The following is a 9,905-nucleotide window of genomic DNA, read 5'->3' as shown; positions in this document are numbered from 1 at the left end:
CATGCAGGCAATACACTCATACACATAAAATAAAAATAATAAATTAAATATAAAAAATGCTACACGAGGGGCTGGAGAGATGGCTCAGTGGTCAAGAACACTGACTGTTCTTGCAGAAGACCCAGGTTCGAATCCCAGCACTCAAATGGCAGTTAACAACTGTTTGTAACTCCAGTTCCAGGGGATCCGACAGCCTCTTCTGTCCTCCACAGGCATTTCACGACAGGTGCACTTACCTACATGTAGGCAACACACGCATACACATAAAATTAAAAAAAAATGCTACATGAGGCTGGAGAGGTGGCTCAGTGGTTAAGAGCACTGGCTGCTCTTGCTGAGGACAAGGGTTCGATTCCCAGCACCCACATGGTGGCTAACATTCATCTATAACTCTAGTTCCGGGGGTTCTGACATCCTACTCTGACCTCCTTGGGCATTGCATGACATGGATGCACTTGCATGCATGCAATACACTCATACACATAAAATAAAAAGTAAATAAAATATTTTTTAAAATACTCCATTATTTTATGCCTTAAAAATGTGATCTACATATAGAACGTTGCAAATTGTTAGAAAACAAGTAATATGAACACATCACAACCTAAAGAATTCAAGTTACAAGTGTTTCACTTGAGCGACGTGCCTTGGATTTAACTTGGAACGCTTGTAGAAGGAAGTCTACTTTCTGTTTGTAATCATCTTTGAAGAGCTTGGAAATAAAATATTTTCCAAAAAATAAAATTTTTTAAAACAACCCAAGTTGAGAGGTAGCTCAGTGGTTAAGAGCACTGACTGCTTTTGCAGAGGACCTGGGTTAAATTCCTGGCACCCACATGGCAGCTAACACCTGTCCATAACTCCAGTTCCAGGGGAATCCAATGCCCTCTTCTGACCTCCATGGCAATACACTCATATACATAAAATGAAAATAATAAATAAAATATTTATAAAACAACCCAGCTTGCAGACCCAGGACCTCACCAGGATCTGGGTCCAAAGGACGACTCTCTAGCCAGCTTGCCGAATGACCTTTCTGAGCCTTTTGAAATCCATCTAAAATAATGCCACTGGCCGGCTGTTTTATGCCACCAGATCCCAGGGGTTTGTGGCAGTTCCTCGCCCACCTTGTGCCAGACTTATTGTACACCTGGCTTTCTGCAACGCCCTCTCACTGCCTTCCCATCCAACAGCTGCCTGGGTCTAATGTCGCCACCAGATCCCGCTGTGCTAGCCTCCCCTCCCTCTCCTTATGGCTGGCAGCCACATTCGGTCTGTCTGCGTTGGCCCGGGCCACCTCTGCTGCCTTCTGCCACTTCTGGGCTTCTCCCCTCCCAGGACGCACTTGATACGCTGCTACCTCAGGGCCATTGCACCTGCTCCTCCTGCCGGGGCCCCACTACAAGGCCTCACTAGACAGTTTGTGAAGCTGTGCTCACCCCTTTCTTCCCATGGAATCACCTTGTTATGAGGTTCATCCTCTGGTTTGGTGTCGACACCCCGTGGGGTCATCCATAAGGAAGGGGCATGTCCACTCTGCCCCTGCTCTGCAAGTGCGTCCTGGGGGCTGCAGGGACAGCTGTGTTCCACAGCTACTGAGGGGCCTGGATCCTCCCATGTGAAGTGGGGAATGAGACGCTCCCCCTGCATCCTCCTGGGCTCCAGGGGAGGGATCCTGTGGTGCTGACCCTGTACGCATCCTCCCTGGGTCCTCTACGTGGAAGTGTTGACCTGTGAGGCAGGGTGCTGTGAGCAGCTGCAGGTTTCTGTGAGGTGTATGTGAAGTACCATCACTAGGGGACACCAGAGACTGCTGCTGCTCCTGACAGCACCTGAGGGGAAGGTGTGGGGGAGAGCAGGCTGGGAGGCTGGCTGCTGTACTGGCCATTTAGTGTTAGAAAGATCCTGTTTTACAAAATGATGGTGATATGATCAACATAGTCTTAAACAGGTGTCCCCACTTGTCTGCAGGAAAACACTGGCCACCCAAAGTTGCTCCCCACAGGGTGTTAGGGGAGTTGCATGGTCCCAATGCTAGTGTGCTGAGTTGTGTGGATCAGTGCTCTAGAACCCTGGGACAAGTGGCTGAGGGGTGACTGTAGTACCCACTGTAACATGGTCTCAAGCTCAGAGGGATCCAGAGCACACACAAACATGTTTGTATGTACACAAACATGAGAGAGGTTTAGAAAGCACGGAAACGCACAAGTACATCTGTACACAGACATGTGAACACACATAAGCTCTCATGAGCGTGTGTACACAAGGCAAATGTAAGGCTCAAGTGTGGTGCATGCAAACACGTGCTTTCCAAAATGTGTGTGGAAGCAATCGCAAACATAAGCATGCAATGCACTTACAAAGGAAATGAGCATGCACATGCAGACACGCATGCAAAGACATGCAATGCACACAAAAACGTGCATGCAGGAACGTGTGCAGCACAAACATGTGCACGTGTGCATGCAGAGACACAGACAAACACACACACTAAGGCATACACCCATTGGGAGGTGGAGTCCCAGGACCACTTAGAATAATTTGTGCATCTCCCACAGAAGAATGTTCTTGGGTCAGTCACTTCCAAATTTATAGCACCAACCACAGGGCCTGCTGAGGACCTGGGGGACAGGAACAGGCTAGGATAAGAGCACTCAGGGGAGGCCAGCATTGTATATTCAAATTTATTTCGATGAACGCTCAGCCACAGTCTCCTGTGGATTTCTGTACATTCTTTTTTAAAAAAATGGTTTCCATAAAAGGATTTTTGGTAATCTCTTCATTTTGGATACAATAGTTATATACAAAATATCATTTGAACCCCTTTCTGTACAAGAGAAAATAGAAGCATCCGATCCCATGATTTAGCAAACGGTGAACTTGGACCCTAGCCAGCTGACTCCAGGAATGGCAGCCTCACCCCATGCATGTACAGGGAGTCACCTCTCTCAGCCTTGGGAGATACTTCAGGCTCTGGTGCTTGAGAAACCTCCACAACATTGTTAGCTTGACTTCGGATGGAGCTGGTTCCTGGGGCCTGTTAATAAGCTACTACAACCAGAAGTGACAAGGATCTCACGTCCCTGAGAGTAAAAATATAGAGACGCGTTACCAAAATAGAAGGCTTTATTAAGAAAAATCTTTGGTAGTAACAGTATTTTAAATTCCTCTCGATATTTGGTTAACTAATGAAATAAATTCCTTCCACCTTGAGCTATAGAAAATAGAATCCTCAAATCCCACATTATTTTTTTAAAAACAAAACAAAACAAAACAAAACCCAATAAAGAAGGTTCTAAAGCAATGAATGAACCTGTGGGGGCCCTGGGGCTTGGCGGAGCTCTTCAACTCTGTAGGGCGTCCTCTGAGTTGTCACTCTGGCTTGTGCCATGAGGAGGACATCAGCTCAGCGTGGTGTGCCCTCAAGTGGCTGGCGTGGAGCCTGCCAGGGACACCGAGGGTCCTGGTTAATTGGGGGCACCTGCACCCCCAGTTGCCCGGGAATAATCAGAAACCGCCATGTGTGGAAGGCTGGTCACTTCTGCTTCCCATCACAGGGCTAAGCTTCTGCGCTTTCAAAGAAAAGACGGACAAATGGGCCCACCAGCTGGAGAGGGGGCTCCTTTGGGACCAACACCCACGTCGCCGTCCTGCTCTGAAACGCCACCCGCTGCCCACACGTCATTCTGCACCCATCCCAAGGCACCCTTTAGGTTAAGGGTGCTGACCCTGGGGCTCCCGCCTCTCCTGTTGCAGGGGAGCCTCCATGTGCCCCGCGGCTCTGCTCTGTTCAGCCCCGTCACCAGCCATCCTTTCCATCAAATACTAAAGATAAAAAAAGTCCCTGCATAATGGCTTTGTGCAAAAACGAGGGGAAAACAGAAATAAAGAAGAATGTCTTATCAGAGTGGTCCTCCACACGTGCGGACGACACGGGGGCCCGGTGGGGCACTGGCTCTGGAAGGAACCAATGGCCACTCGGTGTTGGTCGGGAAGCCCTGGCCTGCCGGCCTGCCAACGCGGCTACAGCGCACCCCCGCAGTACTCATAGCTGGGCGCCGGGCTGCTGTCCCCGGCCTCGGGCCTGGCCGCGGGGCTGTGGTTGTTGCAGGGTGCGTCCCTTGGCCGCTCCTTCTCCATCCACGTGTCCAGCAGCTGCTGCTTGCCCTGCTCCTCCCGCATGAACAGCTCCACCATGAGCACCTTCTCCTTGTGGATCTGCTGGCTGATGTCCTTGGGGATGTCAGGGATCACCCAGTCCACGAAGTCGCTCATGAACATCACTAGGTTCTGCAGGGAGAGCAGACAGATGAGCACCAGGAGGGGCTGCCTGAGAGCCCATCCTCTAAGGGAGTGTCTGCATTACCTGTGTACCCCGATTGTGCATTCTGTCCACGCACCTCACCTCTGTACCCTGCCTCTGTACCCCACCTATGCACGCTGCCTGTGTACGCCATCTGTGTACCCTCCTGCCTGTACACGCCACCTCTGTACCCCACCTGTGCACCCCACCTGTGCACCCTGCCTGTGTACTCGACCTGTGCACCCCACCTGTGCACCCTGCCTGTGTACTCTACCTGTGCACCCCACCTGTGTACCTGCCCAGTGGCAAAGCCCATCCTAACACTCTCTGTCCCCATGCATGTCCTTTATCTCTGCGGGCCTCAGTTTCCCAGGATGTGTCAGTGTGATAGAACTAGTGCTCTGGAGACCTGGCTCTCTCCTTTTTATTTCTGGGGTGCTGGCGATAAAGCAGGCTTCAGGCTCCACTGCACCCTTCCCAGCCCTGTGCTAACATTTTAAGGGACTCTGAACTGAGGGAGCAGGAAATGCTTTGAACAACAGGTTCCTCTTCAGTTGGGAGGTGTCAGAAATGACTGACAGGTCCCTGGCCAGAAGCGGCAGGAGGCCCTGAGGTCACAAGGAGACCTTTAAGGTAGGGATGACCCCAAGGGCCCACAGTGAGCCTTCTCTGCCAAGGGCCTGCCGGGTTCCTGAGTGCCAGCCACACCCGTGGACTGAAAGCAAAGTAAAGTTGCTTTTACGGAGAGCCAAAATCTTGTTCATTGAACTCACTGGGGGCACTTGTTGGCACCTGGGGAGAGGTGTGTGGCCTTTGTGCGGGGGTGACCCTGGTGCTGGCTGAGATCATCCTCCTGGTTGAGCCAGCCCTGAACCATGCACTACAGAGACCTCCTGCCTCTCATCTCCCTGTTCCCAGCCTGGTGGTTGGCAGTCAGTAGACAGCTCTTTGGGCCGACAAAGGCCTGTCATGTTCCTGATGGCTAGGGCAGTGTACCACCCTCCAGTGCCCACTGGGATGGGCAGAGTCGTCTCCAGTGAAGACCCTGTGCACCAAGCCCCACTTGCCATCCCCCTAGGGCTCTTGGACTTCTCCCAATAAACCACATTCCAAGCCTAGCTGACACCTTTTGTACCCATTTCAGGGAAAGGCTGACTGAGGCCCCAAGTGCCAAGGCTAGGCCATGTAAGTAGCAGAGAAGAGAGAACCTGCTGCCCATGCTTCTGGGCTCCGAGTGCTTGGCCTGCTGCCCTCCTGGTTTGGACTTCCCTGAGGGACGCTCAGGGACATGGCCTGGGCAGCACACACAGGCCTCAGTGACTCTCTCTCTCTCTGGGTCCTCCTTGTAGGGGGTGGGTCTGGAGTCCTCCCCCACAACAAGTGTTGTTGGCCAGGGCGGGGAGTCATCTGAGAGTCACCGCCTTGAGCCTGTACCAGCCCTGTTCCTGACACAGAAACACTCAGGGAGCCAAGCGGGTATATGTAGGCTGCTCCTTCCTGTCATCTCCTACAGCCCTCACTGGTCCACCCTTTCTCTGCCTTTAAAAAATTTTATTTTTATTTTATGTGTGTGAGGGTTTGCCTGTATGTGTATATATGTACCATGTGTGTGCAATGCCCATGGAAGCCAGAAGAGGGCATTAAATACCCTGGAACTGGAGTTATGGATGGTTGTGAACCACCATGTGGGTGCTGGGGACTGAGCCCAGGTCCTCTGCAAGAGTAGTCAGTGCTCTTAGCTGCTGAGCCACCTCTCCAGCCCCCCTTCCCTGCTTTTTCCATGAGGTTCTCTTGAGCGCCCCCCTCCAACTTCTGGAGACAGACACCTCACCCCCAATACACATATACCTGGAAGACGATGACAAATGCCAGACGGGCAGCCAGGACAGCCCAGAAGTCCTTGGAGATGTCATACTTATGTTCTGACCATGGGGGCTCACGGTAATCTTTGTACCTGCAAAAGACATGGGATTGAAGGGCAGATCAAGTAGCGCTTGGGCTCTGGGGAGAAGCTTTAGGGCCTAAACCAGGCTCTGTGGCTGGCTGCAGTGGTGGCCTGCTCCTGGTCTGGACAGGCTCTCTACACTGAATGGGGTGGTCAGGGTCCAGGAGCTTTTGAACAGTGTTGAAAATGTTGAGACTCTGTGAACTCATAGATGAAGACTAGACACATTTTGCTTCATGAGATGTATATGGAAATTTAGGGTCAGGGGTGTGATGTTCTGATTTAAAGTGATGTGTGTTTGGGCTGGAGAGATGGCTCAGGGGTTAAGAGCACTGGCTGCTCTTACAGAGGACCCTGGTTCGATTCCCAGCATCCACAAGGGCTAACTGTCAATAATTCCAATTCTAGGGGATCCAAACCGTCTTCTGGTTCTGGGGGTACTGCACAACACATTACCTGCAGGTGTAACACTCGGACACATAAAAATAAATAAATAAAAAATTTAAAGTGATATGTTTGGGTGTCACATTAACAAAACATGGAGTTAGATGGTTAATCTTGATTGTTAACTAGATTTAGAGTCACCATGGAGGGCTGGTGAGATGGCTCAGTGGGTAAGGACCCTGCCAAGGATCATGACCTGAGTTGGATTCCCAGGACTCACAAGGCGGAAGGAGAAAACAGACTCTCAAAAGTGGTCCTCTGACCTCCACACGCATTCCATGGCGCCCTGATATGAATAAAAATGGAGACAGCGAGTCGCGCGTCAGCACCCATCGCTCTGCTTCCTGACCGTGGATGCGATGTGACCAGTCGCCTCACGCTCCTGCCGCCATGTGGGTGCAGCGTGACCAGCCGCCTCACGCTCCTGCCACTTAAACCATGATCCCAAATAAACCCTTTCTCCCTTCAGTTGCTTCTAGTCAGGTATTTTGCCACAGCAAGAAGACACGTAACTAATATGATACAATTCCCAAAGCCAGGGGCGGGGTCTCTGGTACTCAGGAGCTGGCACGTCCTAGGCTGGTTACTAAAAGCCAAAGTCCTGCAAGCAGATCCAGGAGAGGGCAGCTGGACCTAGAGGCACAACCCTGGTGCTCAGCCCACGATGCTGTGTGTTCCTGACGCTTGCTTGCCGTCTCTGGGTGCTTCCTCACTTGCTTATGTCATTAAGCATTTATTGAGCAACTTCTGAGCACTGGACCATGGGGGGTGGCTGATGCTGCAGGGAATGTTGCAGGTGGTGTCTCTTGCTCATGGGGAGAGTTGGATGGAGTCTCTAGGGCCTGTTTGCCGTGAAGCTGCCAACTCCCCAGACAGGACTGGCTGGGAATACCTGCGACATTGCCAGGTGTGAGCAGAATTGCATAAGCTGCTTTCTGACACGAACAAACAGCCTGTGCAGCGGCTGAGGAAGCTGCTTGTGCCTGCCCCCCCCCTTTCCTTCTAAGTCCCCGACACAGGCAAACTCCTGCACGTCCAGTCATCGCCTCCCATCATGCATGCTGCCCTCTAGAAGATTCTTTTTCTTCCCTGGCTTAGCTCTGACGATCAGCCCTCCAGCTCTTGTGGGAAGAAGAGGATGTGGTCTCTCAGGGTGGCTGGGACCACGTCAGCTTTAGCTCAGGAATAACCAGGAGCCTGTGGTGATGCCAGGTCTCAGCTGTGGCTACCTCTACCACACCTCAGGCTGGGCTCCAGCTGTGGTGGGTGTGGCTGGTGTGGGTGGGCAGTTCAAGGTGACTCCGGTACAGGACTGTGGCCCAGGTGGTGGGAAGTTTGGCTGGCACTGGAGTTGGGGACCACTGCCTTGAGGGTCAAATAAAACACCCTTGACCCTGTGTTCTTGACTGGAGACCCTAATGCTCTGGCTGGGATCCATTCCCCTGCTCTGCCCCCGGGCCCACCTGGCCCACATCCCTCCACACCTGCTGTCTCTTACTCTGCTGGGAATCTGCTGAAAACCAGGAGCTATTTCCCTTCCTTTTTCTCTCTTAGTAATTCTTCTTCTAAATTTGAATTCTAGTGGCTTGTGGAAAAAACCCATAGTGTCCTAGGTGGGGTAGTGTCAATTATGCCAACCTGTCTCATTCAGTCTGTGGGACAGGAGGTTGGACTTCTAGGCAATTCCCTGAGCTGTGCACCCTGGCACTATGGTAACAAGGATGGAGCGCCTGTCCCCCCTCCACTTCACTCCCTAGCGCAGAAGTCCTTTCCCCAGGGGGAGTCAACGCCTTTCCCTGGAGTGATCGATGTAGCTGGTGCCCGTAGAGCGCAGAGCCAACCCGTGGCTCCACCCTGAGGAAACAGCTGGTGGGCTGCAGTGCTGTGGAGCTGTGTTGAGTGGACGCTCCATGCTTCTAATGGGGGGGCGTGTTTTCAAGTTGGGAGGGGCTGTCGGGGCCAGGAAACTTCTATGCAGTGGTGCGTGCTGGGAGTGGACTTTTTAAACATGGCGTTGTGTTGGGCTGTGTTCTGTCTCACTAACCTCCCCTCCTAGGCTCTATCTCTGTCTCCCTGACACCAGCGGAACACAGTTTCAGGGTAGCTGTTGGCTGTTGTCACCCCAACACAGAACACACAGGACACAGTGTCCATGCCCCTCGCTCCCCTCGTGGTAGCCTTAAGTCACTTGAACTTTCCTTTCTTTCTTTTTTGAGACAAGGTCTTGGTATGTAGCACTGACTGGCCTAGAATTCACTATGTCTCACTATGCAGACCAGGCTGGCTTTGATTTCAGAGATCTGCCTGCCTCTGATTCCCGAGTGCTGGCTTGGACTAAAGGTGTCCACCACCACGCCCTACTTGTGAAATTAAAAACAATTTTTTTTTTTTTTGAGACAGGGTCTGGTGTAGCCCAGGCTGGCCTCAAACTCAATACGACCTTGAACGCCTGGTCCTCTGGCCTCTGCCTCCTTCAGTGCTGGGCTGTCAGGTGTACCCACCCTGCCTGTCCAGTTTTGCTTTCTTACTCTCACAGGAACAATAGACATCATTCCCTTCCCAGGGCAAAGCCCCCAAGGATCTAATCAGTGAGAACCTGCCTTTGAAAGGTGCTGCCCTACTGAGTGCCTCCCTACTGAGGGCTGAGCCTTCAAGGCATGAATCTTCAGGGACACACTGCATCTAGACTGCACCAGCTACAGTGTTCTGTTGATTTTCACAGCAAAACAGGAACTCCAGGGACAGTAATAAGCTCTCTACCCCTCCCTCCCAGACCACCACATTTTATTTATTTATTTATTTACTTATTTATTTATTTATATTTAAAAACAGGATCTTGAGTTGGGGGGGCAGTTCACGCCTTTAATTCTAGGGAGACAGAGGCTGGTGGATCTCTGTGAGTTCAAGCCCAGCCTGGTCTACATATCGAGTTCCAGGCCAGCTGGGGCTACAGGGAGACCCTGTCTCAAAAAGCAAACCAAAAAAAACTAAACAAATAATAAAAAAAGATAGGTTCTCAGGGCTGGAGACCTGGCTCAGTGGTTAAGAGCACTGGTTGCTCTTACAGAGGACTGGGGTTTGGTTCCCAGCACCTACATGGTGGTTAACAACGGTCCTTAACTCCAGTTCCAGAGGGTCAGTGCCCTCTTCTGGCCTCTGTGGGCATTGTACACACAGAGTGTATTTACATGCAGTTAAAACATTCAAATACAT

General features: G+C 51.5%; 1 protein-coding gene across 2 annotated transcripts in view; it reads right to left on the bottom strand.

The window, feature by feature from the left end:
• Positions 1–3,108: 3,108 nt before the first annotated feature.
• Positions 3,109–9,905, bottom strand: part of Ano1 (anoctamin 1) — a 105,760-nt gene continuing 98,963 nt past the window's right edge. For both annotated transcript variants that reach the window (XM_017794834.2, XM_008854969.3), the window contains 2 exons: positions 6,152–6,257; positions 3,109–4,290 (listed from right to left, as the gene is read on the bottom strand). In XM_017794834.2, coding sequence (XP_017650323.1) covers positions 4,024–4,290; positions 6,152–6,257 — 373 coding nt within the window. In that variant the 3' untranslated portion in view covers positions 3,109–4,023. The remainder of the gene's footprint in view (positions 4,291–6,151; positions 6,258–9,905) is intronic.

This window comes from Nannospalax galili, unplaced genomic scaffold (assembly GCF_000622305.1).
Source record: "Nannospalax galili isolate Female #2095 unplaced genomic scaffold, S.galili_v1.0 scaffold1307, whole genome shotgun sequence".
NCBI lineage: Eukaryota > Metazoa > Chordata > Mammalia > Rodentia > Spalacidae > Nannospalax > Nannospalax galili.
The sequence above is the reverse complement of the archived record's forward strand: the minus strand, read 5'-3'. Positions and strand labels throughout refer to the sequence as shown.